Source organism: Vulpes lagopus, chromosome 11 (assembly GCF_018345385.1).
Source record: "Vulpes lagopus strain Blue_001 chromosome 11, ASM1834538v1, whole genome shotgun sequence".
Classification (NCBI taxonomy): domain Eukaryota; kingdom Metazoa; phylum Chordata; class Mammalia; order Carnivora; family Canidae; genus Vulpes; species Vulpes lagopus.
This window is the reverse complement of record NC_054834.1, coordinates 68,533,917-68,556,757: the sequence shown is the minus strand read 5'-3', so window position 1 is coordinate 68,556,757 and position 22,841 is coordinate 68,533,917. Positions and strand designations below refer to the sequence as shown.

At 51.9% G+C, this 22,841-nt stretch overlaps 1 protein-coding gene across 1 annotated transcript in view; it reads right to left on the bottom strand.

Annotated features, from left to right (window-relative positions):
- ALX4 (ALX homeobox 4) overlaps positions 1–22,841 on the bottom strand; it is a 42,206-nt gene that overhangs the window by 5,760 nt on the left and 13,605 nt on the right. The window contains exon 2 of the mRNA XM_041722665.1: positions 3,745–4,055. Coding sequence (XP_041578599.1) covers positions 3,745–4,055 — 311 coding nt within the window. The remainder of the gene's footprint in view (positions 1–3,744; positions 4,056–22,841) is intronic.

Below are 22,841 nucleotides of genomic sequence, written 5' to 3'. Positions count from 1 at the left end.
CAGGGGGAGGGGTGAAGCCCACTGGAGGCATCAAGATATATGGCTCCAGTCTTTCTCCGGGGGGTGGGGAGGGTGGAGAGAGGGTGAGGAAAAGTCGCCGTGGCCCCCACTGTGGGGGGTTTGCAGGGAGCCCCATGGGGGGGAGGGCAGAGCGGCAGGTGGAGGGGTGACCTTGGAGGTGTCACTCAGGCTCTGGACAGGCTGGGGGCGGGCATAGCACAGGGCAGGGGTGCTGTTCAGCGGTCCCAGAAGTGGGAGGAAGGGCAGAGTGGGGGGGATGGAATGTGGGGGAGCGGCGGTGGGGGTGCTGGGTTATCTGGGCGGACAGTGGCGGGGGAGGGCCGCAGAGATAGCGCTGTCTTTGGGATGGGAGTGGAGGAGGGTTAAAGACCCAGAGAGATGGGGAGGTGGGGGGGCAGCAGAAGCGCCCAACCCCTCCTCCTGAGCCTGCAGCTCTGGGCCCTGCTCCCTGCGCAGGCCTGGAGCTCTCCTGCCCCGGGGCCTGAGCTTCGTTAGCCCCGTGGCTCTGCGGCCTCCTGGGGCATCAGCCCATCCACCGTGGCGGCCGGGCATCCTCAGGCCCCTCTGAGCTCACGCTGGAGGCTCGGGGGTCAGGCGCGGCCGTCCTTCCATCCCTGGGCCCTGGAGCCTGGCGCTCCGAGAGCTACCCACAGATGCTCTGTGCCTCGGGGCTCTGCGGCCCCAGCCTGGCTCCACGGGACACCCCTAAGGGGGACAGGGGACCACGAGGTCCAGCCTTCCCGTCTGCATGTCGCGCCCCAGGACCACCCCGCTCCCGGCCCACCCTGGCCTGGGCCTGCTCAGCACAGGCCTCTCCCCAAGGAACCAACCGTCTTGGCGGGGGCTTCAGTAACCGCAGCCCATCTGGGGCCAGGGCGGGGTGGCCCAGGGCGGGGAGGCCTCTGTCTTATTGTCTTCAGACACCAGCTGCGGAGATTGGAATCCCAGACAGCAGAGAGAGAGGCCCCTGCAGCCCCTGGAGCAGGGCCAAACCCCAAGCTTCTTCCCAGGAAAGGTCCATCTTGGAGCCACCCACCCCCTCCCTGTCCCCACCGCCACTCTACGCCAGGCACCTGGCTTCCCACCAGCTGAGCACGGGCCCCGAACAAACTCGGCAGAGGCAGGCAGGGGGTTCCACCATCACTCCCCCCAAACCTCAGGGCACTGCCAGGCTCGATCCAGAGGTCTGACGCACATGGAGATCCCACCCACCCTGCTGCCTTTATACAAAGAAAAGTCTCAGAACAATATGGCCCATGTCCTGGCACAGCAAACTAAAGAAAAGAAACACTGTGTGGGAACTCAAGAGTCCTGGATTCTGGTCTTAGCACCTCCACGGAGTCACCGTTCTTGAGTTACCTGGCCACAGGTGATCACATCCCACCTGTGGGCTTCTTCCTCCTTACCATCAAATGAGAGGACCTGATGATCCTTTCCAGCGCTAACACTCTATACTCTCATGATCCTCTCCTTGGATGATAAGAGAGGCGACATGTCAGCATCTCCCTTTCTGCCTTGGCTGCCGGGAAGCTCGGGGTTGAAATTCGTGCTCAGTGGCAACGATGATTCTTAGCCTAGACGTCTGAGGTAATAACCTTCCTATTTCATGACATTGTTCTTGTTTTCAGATGCAACTAAGTCTTTAATCGTAGCTGCCTCAATGCCTTTATGGAAGTTGGCATAAATGGGTATGTGTGCATGCACGCAGAGGGGACACTCTGCTTTGGCTGTGTGATGGCACCTCAGAAATGTTTTACATGACCGTCGTTTCCATGCTTTGTACTAGAAGAGCCATCCTTCTCTTGATACTAAGTGAATTCTACTCCTGGGCACTCCCATCCCCTTGTAAGGAACACGCACTGTGCAGAGGATGTGCAGAGGTCTATCCCACACCAACCCGGAGCCTACAGGAATGTCCCACAACTGGCTGCCCCCTTCTTCACCGTCTCCTTCGGTTCCTCCCAATTCACAGGCTGGGCTGAGGCCTCCAGGTTCTGGGGTTCCTGTCCAGACTCTGAGGCACATGAGGTCACATGGTGGCTTATCCTGATGCAAGTAACAGAGCTGGTGTGTGGAAGCTTCTGGAATGACAGTTGAGCCTCAGATGCTCTGCCTTTCTTCCCCAACCACTCAGCAGGCACTGGACAGGACTAAGAAGGGGGTAGCCCGACCCCAGGAACTTGTGGCTGGCTAAATAAGCCGACTTCGGTTCGCTTTGGGTAGTACCTGCAGTTTCTGGATGGCCACGTATGTATGGTTATTGCTGGTCCTTTTCTGCATGATCCATTTTGAAAGAAAACGGCTCTGGACTATGTTACAGTTGCTCTGCCTTGTTACAGAGAACATGGTTGAGACTGAGGAGCCTTTTACTGATTCCCTTCGGGACACTCTGCTGAAGGTTCTCTAGTGAACTGAGGCAGCAGGGGGCGCCCTTGGGGCCTGCGGATAACGGAAGGCTCTGTCCTGGCACCGAACCCACTTCTGAGCTGAGGCCAGCCCAGCTGAGATGTGTTGCTTTAAAAAAAAAAAAAAAACAAAAAGCAAAAAACCAACAACTGCTCTTTGCTCTCAAGCTGTTGACTTACCCAGCCTCCTGGAGGGGAAAAGCTGCTATCTGAAAACACTTTATTTGCCATTTCTAACATGCTCTTGGTTGGAAAAGTAGACTGAGCTGTTATGTGAAGCTGAAGCCCGAGCTTTAAAGCATGGGTTTGTCTCCTGAGTTTTGGGTTCTCAGAGGTCTTTGCTTCCTTTCTGGTTCTTTTCTTGCTGTAGCTTCATGCGAGGACACACCTCTCTGGACAAAGGAGGTCCACCAATCTACAGATATTTATCTTTTGCCCTTGTTACTCTGAATTCAGCCTTCTCTAATTGGTAGGAATACAGTGATGAACAATCAGACAGTACTTGTCCTCAAGCAGCTCACATTGTAGTGAGAGGAGACAAACATAATTTAAGCCAGTCATAAATTCTATAAAGAAGACAAAACAGGACAGTGTGATAGAAGGTGACCTGATTTACTTGTGTTGTATCGTGTTGGTTTGAGGTGAGTTGGGTTGTGTTAGGTTGAATGTGTTGGCTTGGGTTATGTTGTGTTGGGTTGGGTTCTGTTGGGTTGTGCTGAGCTATGTTGGGTTGGGTTGACTGCATTGTTTGGGTTGTGTTGTGTTGGGTTCTGTTGGATTGTATTGAACCATGTCAGGCTGGGTTGACTGTGGTGTTTGGGTTGTGTTGTGTTGGGTGTTTCAATGGCTGGATAGTGGTAGGGGGCTACTGGTTTAGCCATGATGGTGGAGGAGGAGGCAGCCATCCTGGGCAAAATGAAGAGCTGGATTGTTCTCTGCTTCTGTCCATTGGACTGCAGTGGATGTTTTTAGGTTTATCCTGCTTCCTTCCTAAGAGATAGGCTTTTGAGGGCATAGATGAGTTATCTTCTCCTCTGTGAAAGGGCCTGAACGCCCATACCACAGAGAGCCCAGAAATACACTAACGGCTTCCTGCACCTCCCCCGGGGCCCTCCTTCTTCTGTCCCTGCTCCCTCCAGAGCAAGAGGCCTGGTATTCAGGCAGATAAAAGCAGACTTGCTCTGGTTGGAGCAGGGACTGGGGTAAAGAAAGCCCTGGTGGTGCAGTTGAGGGACGGTCAGGTAGTCCCAGCTTTGGCCACTGGCCCGATGGCAGGCCCTCACCTCTCCCACCACCACCCCCGGGCGCCGTCACTGACCTGCACGCGGGCCTCGGTGAGGTCTGTCCTCATGGCCAGCTGCTCCCGGGCGTATACGTCGGGGTAGTGGGTCTTCTGGAAGACCTTCTCCAGTTCCTCCAGCTGGTAGCTGGTGAAAGTCGTTCGGTTCCTCCGCTTCTTGCCCTTGTTGCTCTCAGAGTCGGCCTTCTCCAGCGGGCTGGGGAGGTCGGCGCTGGCCCGGTCCTGGGGCCCCTTCACTCCAGCCTCCTTCACACTGAGGTAGCTGCTGTCCATCCCCACGGTGTCAGAGTCGGGCGGCAACTCTGGCTCACCCAGGGAGCTCTCTTTGGCTGGGGGTGGGGAGGGGGGAGGAAATGAGGTCAGAAACCAGTGGCTGAACTGAGCAAGATAGAAGGGAGGGGCAGGGCCCTCCCTCAGCCAGTCCCCTCTCAGCGTCCCACTGGATTTGAGGTCAGGAGGCCCGGGTTCTAATCCCAGCTTGCTCCGCATCACTTGCCATCAGGGAAATACAAATCAAAACCACAATGAGATACCACCTCACACCAGTGAGAATGGGGAAAATTAACAAGGCAGGAAACCACAAATGTTGGAGAAGATGTGGAAAAACGGTAACCCTCTTGCACTGTTGGTGGGAATGTGACCTGGTGCAGCCACTCTGGAAAACTGTGTGGAGGTTCCTCAAAGGGTTAACAGTAGAACTGCCCTAAGGACCCAGCAATTGCACTGCTGGGGATTTACCCCAAAGATACAGATGCAGTGGAACAGCAGGACACCTGCACCCCGATGTTTATAGAAGCAATGTCCACAATAGCCAAACTGTGGAAGGAGCCTCGGTGTCCATCGAAAGATGAATGGATGAAGAAGCTGGGGTCTATGTATACAATGGGACATCACTCAGCCATTAGAAATGACAAATACCCACCATTTGCTTAGACGTGGATGGAACTGGAGGGTATCGTGCTGAGTGAAGTAAGTCAATCGGAGAAGGACAAATATTATACGGTCTTGTTTGTGGGGAATATAAAAAATAGTGAAAGGGAATAAAGGGGAAAGGAGAGAAAATGAGTGGGAAATATCAGAGAGGGAGACAGAACATGAGAGACTCCTAACTCTGGGAAACGAACAAGGGGTGGTGAAAGGGGAGGTGGGTGGGGGGATGGGGTGACTGGGTGACGGGCACTGAGAGGGGCACTTGACGGGATAAGCACTGGGTGTTATGCTATAGGTTGGCGAATCGAACTCCAATAAAAAAAAATACATAATCCTGGCTTGCCATTACCATGCTGTGTGACTTTGGGCAGATCCATTTCCATCTCTGAGCCTCTTTGCCATCATCTCAGAGTGGACCCCCTTCAGCACCAGCATAATATGACTCTGGGTCAGCCAATCTGATCTCTCAGACCTTGAATCCCCACCCCCACTGACCCTAGGCTCCTCCTTCTAGAAGGATTCCCTTTGCCAGGACTTTTGCTTTGGATATGGGGAATGCCAACCCAGTGCCTCAGACTCCCGGGGAAGGGAAAACTAATTCAGCATCCACGTCTGGCCCAGTGGGGCGGCGGCGAGGAGGAAGGCAGCGTCGAGGCAGAATGCCCCTCCTGTCCTGGCCTGGTCCCGCTTAGGCTCAGCAGGAGTGTGGAGAACCCCCTGCCCCCAAGGATCCAGCGCCAGGGGTCACGCCCCGCCCCTCCCCTCCCCGGGCTTCACCTACCGCCCGCCCAGCAGGGCCCTGCCTCCTCCATGCAAGTGGTGCATTCACTAAGGAGCCCGGGCGGTGGCACCTGCGTCCCCACCTGTATCCCCGGGGACGCTGACACGAGCGCCCCGGCAGATTCACACTAAGCTGGCGGCCTGGGCGCACCGCCACTCCATCTGCCAGGATGCGGCTCCGCGGGCCGATTCCCAGTTGCCCAGCGCTGGAAAGGAGCGGTGGATCTAAGTAAGTCAGGGGTGAGGAGGTGGAGGCCAGCGGGGGTGCGGGGTGGGGGCGGGAGTAACTTGTCTGTGTCCAAATGGCCCAGTGAGCTCCCTGGGCAGACACACTGGCCTCAGAATCAAGGTTAAAGGGACACCTGGGGGGCTCAGTGGTTGAGCGTCTGCCTTAGGCTCAGGTCGTGATCCTGGGGTCCTGGGATCGAGTCCTGCATCGGGCTCCTGAAGGGAGCCTGCTTCTCCCTCTGCCTGTGTCTCTGCCTCTCTCTGTGTCTCTCATGAATTGAAAAAAAAAAAAAAAAAAAAAAAAAAAGAATCAAGGTTAGAGCACGATCTCTGGAGCTGGTGAAGGATATGAATCCCATACATACTGCACTCCAGCTGTGTACTAGGACAGTTCCCTTATCAGCTTCGTGCCTCAGTTTCCCCACCTATAAAATGGGGATGAAGATACCTGTGGGATGTCCCTCCTGGGGTGGTGTGGGATTAAGGAGGCCACCAGGCAAAGCCCTTAGCACAGGCAGTGCGGGCTGCGTAGGTTGCTGCCGGTAATGGTATCCCCAGTTCTGGGATGGACTTCCGAGCAGCAGGGGGCTCTGGCCCTGGAGACACCTTCCCAGCAGGCAGACCCTCCCCAGAGCATCCGCGTGCAGAGATGGGTGCAGGTGCTGGCCTGGGAGACGCGTGGGAGCCCTTCTCGGGGCCCGTGACTCCCGTGGAGTGCGGTCGTGTGCGGGGCGCAAGCACAGAGTAGTTAAGGCCTCCGGGGAGCCTCTGAGAAGCACAAGTACAGGCTCCGACTGACACCAGCACATGTGTTTGGTGTGAGCCCCTCTGAGGGGCAGGGGTCCAAGCGGTGGGCACGAAGGATCAGGACTGTGCCTCCCGCTCAGGTCCCCTGACAGCGTCCACGTCCTGGGGGCTGAGGGTTCGGGCTGGCTCTCCTCCTGGCTCTCCTCCGTAGCTTTCTGTGTGCCCTGGGGGCTCTCTCGATGCTGGGGAGGTGGGAGGGACATCAGCCTGGCATCCCCACCTCTCTCTCCAGGGCACCGAGGAAGGGAGTGGAGGTGAGTGCCTGGAGCCCACTGCTGGAGGCCACCAACCACGCTGATGCCAAGGGGGAGGGCGATGGCCCCCAGGCCTCCTGCGGGGGACACCCACGCGAGCCGGGGCACACTCAGACCGCCACGGCTTTAGTGACAACATTATGCAAACTGCAGCTGGCAGTGGGGCCAAGAGCTTTCAGCGAAGATATTTATCTTGCTGGCAGACAAACAAGTTTTATGTTTTGGGTTTTTTTTTTTTTAAGAGAAGAAATCCCACCCAGCCTCACCAAAAATAAACATCTCTGTTATGCAATTTCCTGGAGGCCAGACTGGGGGGCAGCCCCTGCCCCTCCTGCACTGATCTCCAGGCCCCATCCCATGACCCCACAGACCCTCAGAGTGTCCTCTGGCATCCGGCCTGGGACGGGGACCACCCCGCACAGCAACAGGGGCCCGGGCTGCACGGGGAGCTGCATGTTACAGAAACCGAGGGTTGTAGGGAGCAGCCCAAACTCCTAGTTTGTTTTTTTTTTTTTTTTCCAAACTCCTAGTTTTAACTGGTGGGAAGCTCACGCCAGAGAGAGCAGGGAATGTGTGCTAATAAGTGACAAAGCACGGCCTCTAGGTCCTGGATCCGTCCTCTATTCCTACCCTGTGGCTTGGGGCCTTTTCCCTTGGAGACGGGGTAGGGCCAGAGAATGCAGGGAGCTCCCATAATCGAGGAGTCCTGCTCTGCTCCTCTTGGGGGCAGAAGGACCAGCCTGAGGATGAGGAGGGGAAGACACGGCCCCTGAGAGGAGCCCCTCCGCGTTGACCTAGGTCTGGTCTTAGCCAGTGGGCAGACAGCAGAGCCTCCAGTCTTCTATGGCGAGAAGTAAGAATCCAGTTTCTCGTACCACTGAGACCCAAGGAGTGGGGGAAAAACAGGGAGACAGCACAGTGTGCACAAAGGCCACCGGAACAGGAGCTGGAGGTCTGCTCTTGGCCCCAGCTCTACCATGAGGTGCCCGTCACCTCGGATGACTCTTCTCACATCACAGAGTCTCCTCTGCAAATGCAGCGGCTGTGCCCCATCTGGAGCCGGGGGGCGGGGGGTGGCAGGGCTGTGGCACCGCCTCAGCCCAGTGGAGTGTTCCTCCTGCCCAAGCCACCACCGGGGGCCTTCCCTGAGGGCGTGGGGTGGCGAGAAGAGGGGACAGGTATGGGGACCTGTCTGCAACCAGGCAAACGTCAGCCAATTGGGAAGGCTTAGGGATGGAAGGAATTCTGGCAAACGGATGCTTCGGCTCCTCAAAGAAGAGGGAAGAGAACCTCCTCACCTCAGTCTTCACTACTGATCATTTTGCTTTAAATCTGGAGGCCGGGTCTCTAGTTTCAATGACAAAGAACAATTCCCCAAGGTTTCATGGCCCACCCGATGGGTCAGAATGACAAGCCAAGGCCCTCTCAGGGGCTCAGTTCGAAGATCCCAGACTCTGGATGAAGAGGGGGTCTATTGCAAACTCTTTCCAACCTGCAGCATCTCCAGCAGGTGCTGCTGCGCGGGCTGCAGTGACGGCCGGGCCTTTCATCCTGAGGTCCAGCCCATGTCTGTCTCTCGGACAGTGTGGCTCGCTGGTCCCGGCTCCAGCTCTGCAGGGCCCTTCCCAGGATGGCCACCACACCTCCCCGAGTCCTCTGTCCTGACTAAACAGCTGTGGTTTTGACTCCTGTTCTCAGGCGGCCCCACATTTAACAAGACTGACACAGGAGGTGCCAGGGATGGGCTGCGGGGTGGTGCTGGGCCCCGGGCAAAGCCAGCACTTTGCTCCCCAACCATATGATCCTGAGGAGCTGGGTGGAGAGTCAGGCAGGTGGCCCCAGGCCTGGGTGCTTGGTCAGGATCCAGTCGCCCTGCAGTGCCCTCCTCAACAAGGCAGCCGCTGAAAACAGAGGACCCCACAACTCACGAGGAAGTACCCTTGAGACCACGGGTACTTTAGGAAGTACCCTAAAGGTCACCACGGACCCCCTTGGTCTCCCTCCCCTGCACCCCCGGCCACCTGCCTGGAATGCCCTCCTTGCAAGCTGACCTCCAAGATCCAGGCAAGAGCCAGCTCTTCCAGGAAGTCCTCCCAGACTGCGACAACCCTACGGATCCCTTTATCCTCTGCTCAGCCTCTCCAGTTCCTGCCTGGGTTTCTGACTAGTATCTAATCAAGCCCCGAGTGTCCATTTCCTGCTAGAGAACCTCAGTTCCCCAAGGGTTGGAAACTCATGTCGCTGACTCTGGGCTGAGCCCAGGATGGGGCTGATGGCAGATGTACAGCGAGAAGTTGCTGAAGAATAAGTGAATGACTCTAGCAACCAAATACTACGGGCTCTCACTCTGTCCAGCTACCTTTATCTGCTACTGTGAGCCGGCTGCACGCAGAAAGGGTCTGTGGAACAAATGAATGAGCCAATTCATCCTGCCAGACGAGGAGAGATGGGTGGGTAGGATACGTGAAAAAGAGGTTTGCAATCACGAATGCCTCCACGGACAGCTGGCAGCGGAAGGAGCAGGAGGGGATGACTGGCTGAAGGGGAGGGGGAGAAGGCCAACAGACACTGAAGGGTGTCAGGGGACAGGGGGAGAAGCAAGAGGTGGCATTCACAGAAGAGGCTCTAGAATTTCAACGTCCAGGGAAGCCAGTCCCAAAGTGGCTCCCAGATCTGCCAGGAGCCAGCTCCATCCTCACCACGTGGCCACAGTGGGATAAAGGCCCCTGGGAGACCCTCAGCTTGCCCTGCTTCAGGGCCAGGCTTCTTCAGGGACGAGAGCACCGTGCTGCACGAGGCTGAGCAGTATCTGAGCCCCCGGGGTCCAGGCCACCTGCCTGCAGGTCTGGCTTCCCCCGCCCTTCCTTCCATATGCACTTGGCCCTGGCACCATGTTGGTGCCCCTCTCCTGAGAGGGCTCTGTCCTGTTCTGGGGCCCAAGACCATGTAATTCCGATCTGCAGCTTCCCAATGGAATGTCCCGATGTGGATATAAACCCCAGACGGCCCAGAGGAATCGAGTCATGTGCATACACAAAACATCAAGAAGAATCCATGGCTGCCCCGCCCAAGGTCTGCATGCAATGGCAGCCACGATGGTGCGGTATGCCCTTCGAACAGCCCTAGGTACATATTTCCATCAGCCACTTCTGATGAAGTAGAAGCATTTGGTTCAAGGATATAGTCCTAGTCAGGAGCCCCAGAAGGTCCCTCCAACCTCTGCCGGAACTCCGAGAAATACAAGAGATGGAAAACCTCTCTTCCTTCCCTTTACCCTCTGCTGCTTGTTCTGGTTCAGCCCGGTGATGTCACACTAGTCCCGTCTAACCTTTTTTTTTTTTTTTTTTGATACAGAAGCCCTTGAGAGATTTCTGAAAGTGACTGTGATTTTTAAATTTTTAGAATTCTTCATGACTGTGATTTCAAGAGAGGGTACTTCTGAAGCAGGGAGGGTGCCGGAGGCCTCTTTGTGTGTATTTGGTTCTGTGTGCGAGGATGGGTGCCCTCGGGCATGTGGCACCAGTCTGCAGTTGTGAATGGGTGTGGGGAACACATGTGTGGTTGCCTGCAGATGGGTCTGTGCAGCGAGCAGGCCCACAAGTAGGATGTGTGCTGCTGTGTACGGGGGATTTGTGCAAGTGAGCGTTACTCTGCAGACACACATAGGTGAGTATGGACATAGGAGCGGTGTGTGTGTGTGTGTGTGTGTGTGTGTGTAGTTGCGCACAGGCCCATGCATATGGAGTGTATGTCTAAGGGGTCTGAGTAATTTTATCCTCCATGGTTTTGATTACATCTATTTTTCCTCCAAACATCTGCTTTGTGGGGGACATGCGGCTCGCTCTGTTCTCGGGTGAGCTGGCCTCGCACACCCTGTGGCAGAGTGCACAGCGCCGATGTAATCTCCTTAAACAAAACAGGCCAGCATGAGGCCCTTTCATGCTATTTAAAGGGCACCGACTAAACCCACTGCTGTCCAAACAGTCGTGTGGGGGTAGGGGCGAAGGTTAAAGGTGAGCCATTGATCACGTCCCCAGCCCACCTCATCTGCCACTGGGCTCCATCCGGAGCTCAGCCTGGACGTCCCTGGTTTAGCTCCGGGCCCAATAAATAATGCCGAAGGGGCAGCAGTAACCGAGGAGACATTTCAGGGAACGAACACCGGGTAGAGGCAGCCAGCATGTCCCTGCCCTTGGGGAGCGGCCCATCTGCGGAGGACGGCAGGAGGTGGAGCTCAGGTGCTCAGGCCAGCCACCCGCAGGTGATGTAGCTGAACCCCTGCTCCCCAACACAAGCTCCAAAAATGTCTCTTAAAACACAGGAGGTCCGAGAGACTGTCACAGACAGACCACGGGAGGGTAAGGAGACTTGTGGCCTACTTGTGGTGTCCTGGATTGGGTCCCAGGAAAGGGACATCAGGAAAAAACCAGTGACCTCTGAATAAAGTGTGGGGTTTAGTTAACAGAAAAGAGAAAAGGGAAAAGATACACAAAAAAGTGGATGAAACATCTACATAGACACTTCACCCGGGAAGACATACAGGTGGCAAAAAAGCATGAAAAGTCTCTCCACCTATCATCCAGCCTGGAAATGCAAACTACAGGGAGAGAGCACCACGCACCTACTGCAAAGGAGGTGGAAAACCCGATGGCACCAGGTGATGACGGGGCCGAGGAGCAAGGGAAACTCCCATGTCACTGGTGGGAAAACCGAGCAGCAGTTACACGATTAGACACACGCTCCCCATGTGACCCAGCAACTCCACTGCGAGGCATTGGCTCGGGAGACACGAAGACTTATTTTCAGAGGAAAAACACCAAACCTGCCTGCAAATATTTACAGCAGTTTTGCTCAGAATCATCCCAAATGGGAAACAACCTAAATGTCCCCTAACAGGTGAATGGATAAGCAAACTTGGAACCTCTGTGCAAGAGGATAGGACTCAGAGATAGAAGGAGTGAGGTATTATCCAGACAATGGCATGAAGTAACTCTCAAAAGCAGCATTATGGTCTGTAAAAGAAGCCAGACTCAAAATTTACATATGTATGACTCCACTTATTTATCATATGACATCCTGGGAAAGACAACAGCCTGAGGATGGAGAACAGATCACTGGTTGCCAGGGGCTGGGGGGGAGGAGGGCTTGACCACATAGGGCCGGGGTGCGGACCCATCCTGCACCCCAGCTGCGGTGGGGAGTACGTGAATCGCACAGGAATCTGTGAAGATTCGAAAAACTATACACCCCCCGGATTTTAATTTTGCAGCACGTTATTGTAAAAATGAAAGGCATGTACACTATACAGAAAAATATGCAATTGTGTTTCAGTATATCAGAGAAAAACTCAAACCAAACCAAACCAAAACAAACCTAATGAATGAAAAGTTTGCATGTCTTCACCCAGAAATCCCACTTCCAGAATTTATCCTAAAGAAAGAATTATGGATGGGCACAAAGAATTAGCTGGAGAGAAGGTTCATTATATGGAAAAACCAAAAATAACCAAAATGCCCAGTAATAGGAGATTGGTTAAACAAAGGATGTTATTTTCATAAATAGAAGATCCTTCCTGATATTTATTCTGCAAATTGTTTCTTTCTTGGCATCTAGCACACATTATTGTGTATTTATTTGGGATATTTCCCCTTTGTTTATTGTCTCTCTCTGCCTTCCATAAAACGGAGAGTATATCTGAATATATTTGCTTTGTCTACCCCTGTCCAGTGCCTACTAATTGTGGCTGGTAGGCAGTAGGTGTTCAATAGACATTTGATGAGCCAATGAATGAAACCGATGTTCTAAAAGAACAGCATTTTAGCATCTGGCAGAATGTTCCTGTTATAGTAAGTACGTCTCATCTTTAAAAAAAGGAGAATGGAGTATCTATCCTTAGAAAATTCTAGAAGTTTCCTGAGGTGGGAATATAGGTATATGGGTTGATGTTCCTTTTATCTTTTCTGGTCTGAATTAATTTTCTATTTGTCCTACCATGAACAAGAATTGCTTTAATCATTTTAAAATACTATTTGAAAGCAGCAATTAAAATCCCAAATGATAGGGGCGCCTGGGTGGCTCAGTTGGTTAAGCATCTGCCTTTGGCTCAGGTCATGATTCCAGGGTCCCCGCTTGGCAGGAGGTCTGTTCTCTCTCTCTCTCTCTCTCTGTCAAATAAATAAATAAGATCTCTAAAAAAAAGCCCAAGAAGAATCCCAAATCATGATTGCTTTCATAGGGTGCTGGACTCTGCCGTGAAATTTTGGGAGGTGAGAGATGAGCACCAATAAGGGTGGATGGAAGAAGAGAAGGGTAGGGATGCTTCAGAGAAAGGCCACTTTTGTGGTGGGGATTGGGTGCTGTCCTCACAAACTGGGTGCCCCAAACCTCTTGAGTTTTCTTGGGCACTGGAGGCTTCCAGACCACAGGCTTACGTTCACCTCCCAATGAGTTTCTCTGCTGTCAGGCCCACCACCCTCAAATACAACCAGACACATACATCTGATTATATTGTGACCTTCTCTAAAGGCTTTCCCTAGCCCCCAGAGCTCTCACTGGGATTGCCAGATAAAGCACAGGGTGTTCAGTTAAATTAGAATTTCAGAGAAACAATGAATGATTTTTAATATACATATGTCCTAAATACTGCTTGGGAAATACTGAAAGTAAAAATTTTTCCTTGTTACTTTGAAATTCAAATTTAACGGAGCATTTTGGTTTTATTGTTAGGGCTTTTTTTTTTTAAAAAAAAATCTTGTTTAGTTTTTTGTTTGTTTGTTTGCTAAATATGCCAACCTTACAAATCAGACTTACTGTGGTATTTATGATTGCCCAGACAGGACTAACGTCTGCCTGCTGTATAGACTTACCTCCTCTCACCCGCCACCTCGATTCTAGTCCCACAGACCCTCTTTCACTCCCCCAGAACACCACACAAATATAATCATTATCCATGTTCCATATGGAAAAATGTTAAAAATCAATAAGCTAAGTGAAGATAAACCAAGAAAAAAAACCCGTATAACACACACACATAAGCACACACCCAGGGGACACAGTTTTTCCTACGCCTTTTTTTAACCTAACACAATATCCAGGACATCTTTCCATGCTGTTCTCTATTCTTCTACCATCACATCATTTTTTAACGGCTGCATATTATTCCATCAGAAGGACAAGTTCTATTTAGCCAATCCCCTACTGCTGGGGAACCGGGTTTCTGATTGTTTGAAATTATAACAGGCCTGCGATGAACATCGTCATAGTTAAATCTTTCATGCATCATGGTGAATAAGTTAGAAGAAGCTCCAAGAACTAAAAAAACTCAACTGGAGCCTATTCACATTGGAAGGTCTCTGATAAACACGGCCAAACTGTCTTTCAGAGCCACGGCGGTTCCTCAGCTACTTGCATGCCTGCCTGCTTCAGGGCTAGTGGCGGTCATCGTGTTTCAAAAATCTTTGCCAGTGTGATAAATGAAAGTGAGCTCTTAAAAAAAAAAAAAGTGAGCTCTTGATTGAATTTACATTTTTATTACTAGCAAGGTTAAATCTTTCCTCTGTTAGATTCCTTCTTTTGTGGACTGCTTTTACCGGACTCCCAAGATTCAGGGCAAGGATGACCCCTGGACTGGACTTACCTCTTGAATACTAATTCCTTGCTTTCCAGTGCTTGTGTATGTACCTGCCCTCCCAACCCCCCACTCAAGTGTGAGCAGTTCAGAGCAGGGCCTCCCCGAAGCACCGCTGGGTCCTGACCCAGGCCTGGGCTCCTGCTGCCTTTGCTCGTTCTGTACGTCCTGCTGGGGGGTGACCAAGGGCACTCATAGGGGAGGGACCCAGGCCTGCAGGGCTGGGCTGCAGACCCAGGAGGGCCTTGATCCGTCAGCACACACTGCTCTATGGGGTGGCTGTGGCATGGGGGCAGGAGAGTGGGATGAAAAACCCACCTAGCCACAGGGCAGGGCACAAAGGACCAAAGGTGACCCTGCTGCTGCTATGGCCCTGCACAGACCTTTTGGCTTCTCTGTGTCCTCATTTCAACAAATATTGCCTGGCTCCCTGCCAGGGAGTGGGGACGGAGTTATGGAGGGGGCACTTCTCCTTGGGAAGTCACAGCTGAGGGGAGTCCCCAGGCCCTGGGACACAATGCTCAACCACAAGGCGAGTTCCCTGGTCCCCTGCCTGCTGGAAGGTTCCAGAGCCCCACTCCCAGCTGGCCAGGATCAAGGCTGCAGTTGCTCCTCCTGCCACCAGGAGGCACTGCAGTCCCAATTAAGTTCCTTGGGGGCAGAAGGTGGTCCCCAGGGCCCCCCAAGCCTTGAGGAGGTTTCTGGAAGTTTGCTCCAAGACCAATGCCCCACCTGAGAGGGTTTGCCAAACAAGCAGCTCTCCGGCCCTACTATGTGTCTGCCACTATCCTGGCACCACAAGGGGGTCACAGCAGAGATGAATGAGATGCGTCCCTGCCCTTCCCCAGAGAGCACATTTTCCCTCCAGTTCTGGGGGTTCTTATGTTCTCAACTGAAATCAACCCCCTCAAAACTCCCACACGGGGGCTTTCATGAGCGTCCTCACTCCACAGAGACGCAGAGAGACAGGACTCCTTGAATGTCACCAGCAACTGAGTGGTGGCTTATTTCCTAAAGCCACCTCCCTTGGTGGGGACCCTGGGGAATCTGGGTCCTCTAGCTGCTGGTGAAGGAGCCAAGCAAAGGCCCCCCAACACGCCTGGTGGTTTCTCGCCCAGCTGGCTTTCTACATTGTGGGCAGATCTGTTGCCAACTCGTCTGTGGGTTCTCCTGGATGGGGGGGCGGGGGGCATCACAGGGGCAGGGGAAGCAGCCCCCGACCGCTGCGCCACCCGCACACAGAAGCTCTCTTCGTCCTTCTCACACTGGCTGGGGGTTGGTCTTCTTGGGGCCCAGAGGCTGAAGGGGGCTTCCCAGGGCCCAAGAAGGAAAAGGAACTAGCAGTGTGTTTTCCCGAAAAACCAGTGACTGGGCCTCGTGCTGGACCCACGACTGGGACATCATCCATCAGGCCACCACCACGCAGCCACCGTGTGAAATGCATCCAGAACCTGCGGCCTGTGGGAGTTAGTGGCTCATCCAAGAACCTACAAGTGGTCAGAGGCAGAGCTAGGGCTCGAACCCCCTGCCTGGGGCATCTTCTCTGCAGGACAGAGAAGAGCCTCTGGGGGGCAGAGGCTCCATGCAAGGCTCGGATGGGGCAGCCAGGAGATGAGGTCAAGAGGAAAGAACAAGATCAAGAGTCCCAGGAAGCGGCCCCTCTCAGATGCTTCTCTCATCAACCGACCCACCTTCAGCGCCAGCCCTGAGACAACTCCTTCGAACATCTGGGATCTCAAATGGGGACCCATGCCTTTCTCTTGGGACCTCGGCTTCGGGGTTTCCTCCATCCCCCAGCCTGCACCCCATCAATCCTTTCCCCAGCACACTGTCTTGTTTCCATTTGTTCTCCTCTAAAAATGGAAGGATTCAGAGGAAGGGGTTATGTGTGTGCAGCTCCCTTTTAAACAATGTGCAAGGAAACAATATGTGTGTGTGTGTGTGTGTAAGTCAGTACATGCATGTATATGCAGAGAGCCTGCAAGAGGGGTTGAGGGTCACACAAATACAGAAAGACTTGGCGCAATAGGGACCCGCAATTCTTTGTCCCCTGCTTCTAACTTTTCTCTTAGTCTGAAACTGTGGCCAAACAAAAAGTTTTTTAAAAAAAGAAGTATGTGGATCATGCTGTATTATATATTTGAAAATTGCTAAGAGAGTAGATCTCGAGAGTTCTCATCCCAAGGAAAAAACTGTATTGCAACTACGGAAGGTGACAGGTGTTAGCTAGACTTACTGTGGCGATCATTTCTTGACATATCCAAATATCAAATCATTATGTTGTAAACCTGAAAATGATATAATGTTCTATGTTAATTATACCTCCATTTAAAATTTAAATTAAAAAAAGATGAGGACTACAAAAAAAAAATTAAAAAAAAAGGATGTGGGTGTGAATGGGAAGAAACCACCTTACACAGGAATCTCTTTTCTGAAGGCAGCGTCAGTAGGGATTTGAACAGGGTGTGTGAAGGAATGTCCTTAGCAGCCACTGCCATCCCCGCCTTCACAAATGGGCCTGCACACCGACAGCAAAATCCCAAGGCAGATGTCAGCTCTGGGAATGAACCTTGCTTCTCCAGCCCTCTGAAAACCCTCACTTCCACGGAAGCGCCTGGTGACCCAATCGGAGCACGTGATTTTTCTAGCAGCATTTCTAAGACCTGTAGGAGGCATATTTTGTTAGCCGAGGTCAAGCTACCGTTGGAACTTAAAAGTAAAAGAAGTACTTTATTTTTTGAGGCCATTATAATTTCACCTTGCTTACAACTGATATGAATGAGTGAGGTTTCCTTGTCTCAAAAAAAAAAAAAAAAGAAAAAGGGAAGAAAAGGGAATTATAAGAAAGCCTCTGACAATAGCTAAAATATGTGCATGGCAGATGAATGGATAAGCAAACTGCGGTCTCTCCCTACAATGGAATATTATTCAGCCTTAAAAAGGAAGGGAATTCTGATCCATGCCACAACATGGATGAACCTTGAGGACAGGCTGATAAGTGAAATAAGCCAGTCACAGAAAAGCCTCTGCTCCTGTGAGGTACCTGGGGTGGTCAAGTTCACAGAGAGGGGCCCCCTGGGTGGCTCACTGGTTGTGCATCTGCCCTTGGCTCGGGGCGTGATCCTGGGGTCCTGGGATCGAGTCCTGCATCAGGCTCCCCACAGGAAGCCTGCTTCTCCCTCTATGTCTCTGCCTCTCTCTCTTGTGTCTCTCATGAATAAATAAATACAATCTTAAAAAAAAAGTTCACAAAGAGAAAATAGACGGTGGTTGCCAGGGGCTGGGAGGGGGTGGCAAGTTAGTGGTTAGTGGGTATAGAGTTTTGCTTTTCCAGGATGAGAAGAGCTCTGGAGATGAATGGTGGTGATGGTTGTACAATATTATTAACATATTTAATACCACTGAACTGTGTACTTAAAAATAGTTCAGGTGCTAATTATTCCCCAATTAAAAAATAGTTTTAAAATGGGGCACCTGGGTGGCTCAGTGTCTACCTTTGGCTCAGGTCGTGATCCTGGGGTCCTTGGGATCAAGTCCCACATCATGCCCCCACAGGGAGCCTGCTTCTCCCCTGCCTCTGTCTCTGCCTCTCTTCGTGTGTCTCTCATGAATAAATAAATTAAAAAATCTTAAAAAAATAGTTTTAAGATGGTAAATTTTATGTTACAGGTCTCTTTCATCACAATCAAAAAATTGAAAAAAAAAAAAAAAAGTAAGTCCCCTAGCCAGTGTTCCCTAGGGCCTGTGTGCTGGTTTTGGCTCACTCTACCCAGGGCTAGGTCCCCTCCACCTCTCAGCTTCCACCCCCAAATTCCTTTTCTCATCATCTCTTGATACCGTGTCTGGGTTTGCCACGCCCTCATCTCTCGGTCCACTCAGGTGTCCATTTATGGACCATTTCCCCTTGGTCGTGGCCTTATGGAGAGGACAGATGGGTAACAGTGGTTAATTGTCCTGGGGCCCAAGGGCAAGAGCCCTGCATCCTGCACACAGCAGGGTCTATAAGGAGGATGGTCAGTTTTGCTTGAAAAGGTCCAGGGAGGCTTCAGTGATGGTGTGGCCTTGAACTGAATGTTGAAAACCAAAGACATGCTACATTTTATAGTAAAACAGGACACCTCTAACTCTCAGGCCAGGCAGGTCCTAATTAATTACCATGGAGGAGTCTGAGACGGGAGCCTCCCCCCAGGGCTGGGGACAATAATAAAAGCAATCATATAATCCCTCTGAGTGGTACCAACCCATCCACTAATTTCATGAAAAGCCCACTTATGAACACTCTTGATGTTTGGTATGGTGGGGTGGGGGTCTTGACCTCAGCCAGAACTCACCCCCTGCTCCGTTAGCTGTTCCCAAGGACACTGAAGTTTCCTGGTTCCTCCCTTCCAGCCCAGCCCTGGTCTCAACCCCAAGCTCGGCCTCCCATGGCTGGAGGAGATCCTGGCACCTTACAGGGAGCTGGCCTGGCTGGTCGGGTCACTGCCAGAGAAGCAGAAGGAGCCTCCCAAGCCCTCCCCTCACCCCAGCTAGAAGCCCCAGAGCTTGGAGAACACACGCCCTCCCCCCCACAAAACACACACCTTACAGGGAGGATGTGGAGGCTCTGGGCCATCCCACAGCCTGTTAGGGGAAGATCTCTGTCTCCCGACTTCAAATCAGCCCTGTGGTCTGTCTGTGTTTTGCTCCTCTCCACCTCCACCAAACCATACAGCCTGGGGCTTGTCCCTCAACATCTCCCACAGAGCCCTTCTGAGCCTCCATCCCGCCTCCCCAACAGGGAGAAAGTCTGCATCCCCAGCCACCCCCCACGGAGACACCGGAGACACCGACATAGCACTTTTCAGACCCAAGGCAGGCCAAATGGAGAAGCTTAAATCCTGCCCCAGGCGAAATGAAATGAATGAGAAATCTTTGGAGTCGGACAGACTTGATTTCTGATTTTGCCAATCATTTGCTTCACTCACTCACGCATTCATTTGTTCGTTCATTCATTCATTCATTCATTCATTCACTCAGCAACATTTCTGGAGGACCAGCTCTGCGCAAAGTTCCCGGTGGTGGAAATACAAAGCCTGATTAAGAACTCCTTCCTTCAAAAGGCCCACGGTTGTGAGGGAGGCACTGATTACAGCGTAGGGTGCTGGACAGAGCTGGGGCACCTAGGCAGCCCTCAGGGGAGGGGGATATTTTTAGGGGCCAATCCAGACCTCTATAAAGCAGGGGCTTTGAGGCAACAATTTGATGGCCTGAAGCCACGCTTTGCTAGCACTTGACAAAAGATGAGGAAATGTCGGTTTTCCCTACCCAAGAAATGGAGGGAGTTCTAAATTTAGTAGGTTATGGGGAAGGCTCCCAAGCCAGCTGTGGCTCTGCTGCTGAAGGGTGTGACTTGGCCTCTGTGTGCCTGGGTCTCCTCACCTGTAAAGTGGGGCCAATACTGTCCACACCCCAGAACGTTTGTGAGTTTTGAATGAAGCAGAGTGCAAGAATGCATATCCCTGCCGGAGACACAGCATGCTCTCTACCAGAGGGAGTCCTCCAGGAGAAATTAATACAGTGGTTATTTGGGGCCAAGTCAGGCCAGGGCAGCTGCAGGAGCCATGCCAAGTCACCCCACCTGCACTTGTCCCCTTGTGATCAGGGCCCACTTCCCACATCTATAACAAAGACTGTCCATGGGCTGAGACGCTTGAAACCACAGTAAAAATGAGATGTTAGATTTATTTTGTTCAATACTTACTTAAAACTATAGTTTGTTTTTTAAAGAAAGACCTTCCATAAATACGTTTTAGCCTAAGGTACATTGCAACGTGAAGGCACAACGGAGAAAGGAGAATTGTAATTTTAACCACTGCTTTTTTTTTTTTTTTTTCTTTCTTTCTTTTTTTTTTTTTTTTAACCACTGCTTTGATGACAAAGTTCGGGTCAGTTGTAAACTACTTATAAAATCCTCACTCCCCCGTATGCTCTTGGTGACATCTGGACAACTTGCCTAGGCGGGCACCCCAATGTTTAACTGCTCAAGAATTTGTCAGTGAGAACATCCAGTGCCTTCCACCCGCTGTATCATCCGAAAGGCATCCGGGGTGGGCAGTGGCAAGAGGGGCCATTCCAGAAATGTACCACTAGCTGCTGTCACAGAGAACTGAGCTCGCCGATTCAGGGCGGGGTTGGGCCCCTTGAGCTGGGTGAGCCCCAAGTCACCTTCCCAGGCTGGTATCACCACCTCCCCGTGAATTCCCTGCCATACTCTTCTTTGAGCTTCCCTAAGGGCCCCTACCAATTAAATCGCTCATCACAAAGCATCGCAAGAGAAGAAGGGCAGCCTCTGTCATTGGATGGGACCCTCACCAGAGGCAGGGAAGGCATCTGGCTGTGCTCTGTCACCCATGCTGCCCCCAGCGAATACCTGTTGCACTGAATTAATCTTGTTAAACAAATGAACGTCTCAGCGGAAGGACCACGTGGGCCTGCAGAGACTGCTTCTTCCACCAAAATCAAGGGTTTTCTTTCTCCAAGTGTGTTTATTCAAACCTAAAGAATCATTTATAAACTGAAAAAGCGAGAAGATTTATCTCCCCTTGGGCAAGAAAGGAAAACTAATGGCTGAATTCATTGTAAGCCTGCCAGTTAGTGTTCTGAGATTGATAAAGATGGATAAGATTATTCTATCTCAGCTTCAAAAAGTTCCACCTTTGGGCAGCCTGGTGGCTCAGCGGTTTAGCGCTGCTTCCGGCTCGGGGCCTGATCCTGGAGACCTGGGATCGAGTCCCACGTCGGGCTCCCTGCATGGAGCCTGCTTCTCCTTCTGCATGTGTCTCTGCCTCTCTCTCTCTCTCTCTGTCTCTCATGAATAAATAAATAAAATCTTAAAAAAAAAGTTCCACCTTTATAACTATCAGATGGTTAAGATTTCAAAATTTCTAGAACATACTGGTGTCTAAGCTGTTGATAAGCGTTTTCATCTAAATGGCTGGAATTTGGAAGTAGGTAAGTATCAATAATCCTCAATATTCCAATATTTATGTGTTGGTTGGAGAATGGTCCTTTCATTGACCTCTGCTCATCGGGACTGAAAAAAGTTTTCAAAGACATCTCTGCTTTAAAATGGATGGTGTGGGGGATCCCTGAGTGGCTCAATGATTTGGTGCCTGCCTTCAGTCCAGGGCATGATCCTGGAGTCCTGGGATCAAGTCCCACATCGGGCTCCCTGTGTGGAGCCTACTTCTCCCTCTGCCTGTGTCTCTGCCTCTCTCTCTCTGTGTCTCTCATGAATAAATAAAATATTAAAAATAAAATAAAATAAAATGAATGGCGGGGGGCACCTCAGGTGGCTCCGTGGTTAAGGGTCCACCTTTGGCTCAGGTCATGATCTCGGGGTCCTGGAATGGAGTCCTGCTTTGGGCTCAATGGGGAGTCTGCTTGTCTCTCTGGCCCTTCCCTGCTTGTGTGCTCACATGCTTTCTCTCTCTCTCCAATAAATACATAAAATCTTTTTTAAAATAATAAAAAATAAAATAAAATGCATAGCATGCACCTTCTACCAAGAAAACCTTAATCTGCAGAGGGTATGTGATGAGCTCATCTCTTTTCTACCTGTTACCACTTCTTGGGAGATGAAACATCCTATAAAACAGTGAAAATGTACTTTGTGTAGCATAAAGCTGACTTCTGTAGATCTCCGAGGGGCTGAGTCCCATGGGGCTCATTAGGTAAAGCCAGAGTAGGCTGCCTGCTCTCAGGGAGGAAGCCTGGCCCTCACTGTCTACCCACCTGCCCCAGCTCAGGAAACTTTTTTCCAGGTCAGCAGTTCCCTTCAACCCTGGTCCAGGCACTGATGCTGAACCAACAAGGAGGCTGGTCCACATGTGGTCAGTTATCATGAGTTTGGGGGTGGGGTTTGCTTGGCTCCTTCCTCACCCACGGAGCTGCTACCACAGATGGGGCCTTGAGCTGGGCTGGCCTGGTTCTGAGGATGACTCTGGAAGCAGGAGGGAGATGGGGTCTGTGCACCTGCTACAGTGATCTGTGGTCATCACTGTAGTGGGTGAGGGGAAGACTGTGCTGTATACTGAAAACCTGCCCCTGGCACACCCCACTCCACAATTTACTGAGCTCTCCCCCATGACTGATCGTGCCCGACGGGCTCCTGGGCATGAGGTCCCCAAGGCCATAAGCATTAACCTTATGGGCAGAGAAGTGGAGGAGAAAAAGTCCCTATGGCTTCAGGAGATCTGGGTTCAATTCAAGCAGAGCTGCTTGGGCACCTGGACCTTGCTGGTTTTCCACCTCTTCATCTGTAAATTAGGAGTACTAATACCTCCTGAGGGGTTTGAGTGCTAGAGCCCAGTACAGGCTTGGCCCGTGGGTGATGCTCACCACCACTCCCCTACTCACAGCTGGGTGAGCTGGGGTCCAGAGCAGGTGCAGAACCTCCCTGACAGGCCCTGAGCCTGACATTCTCTGTGTCCAGCCCTGAGCCCACGCAG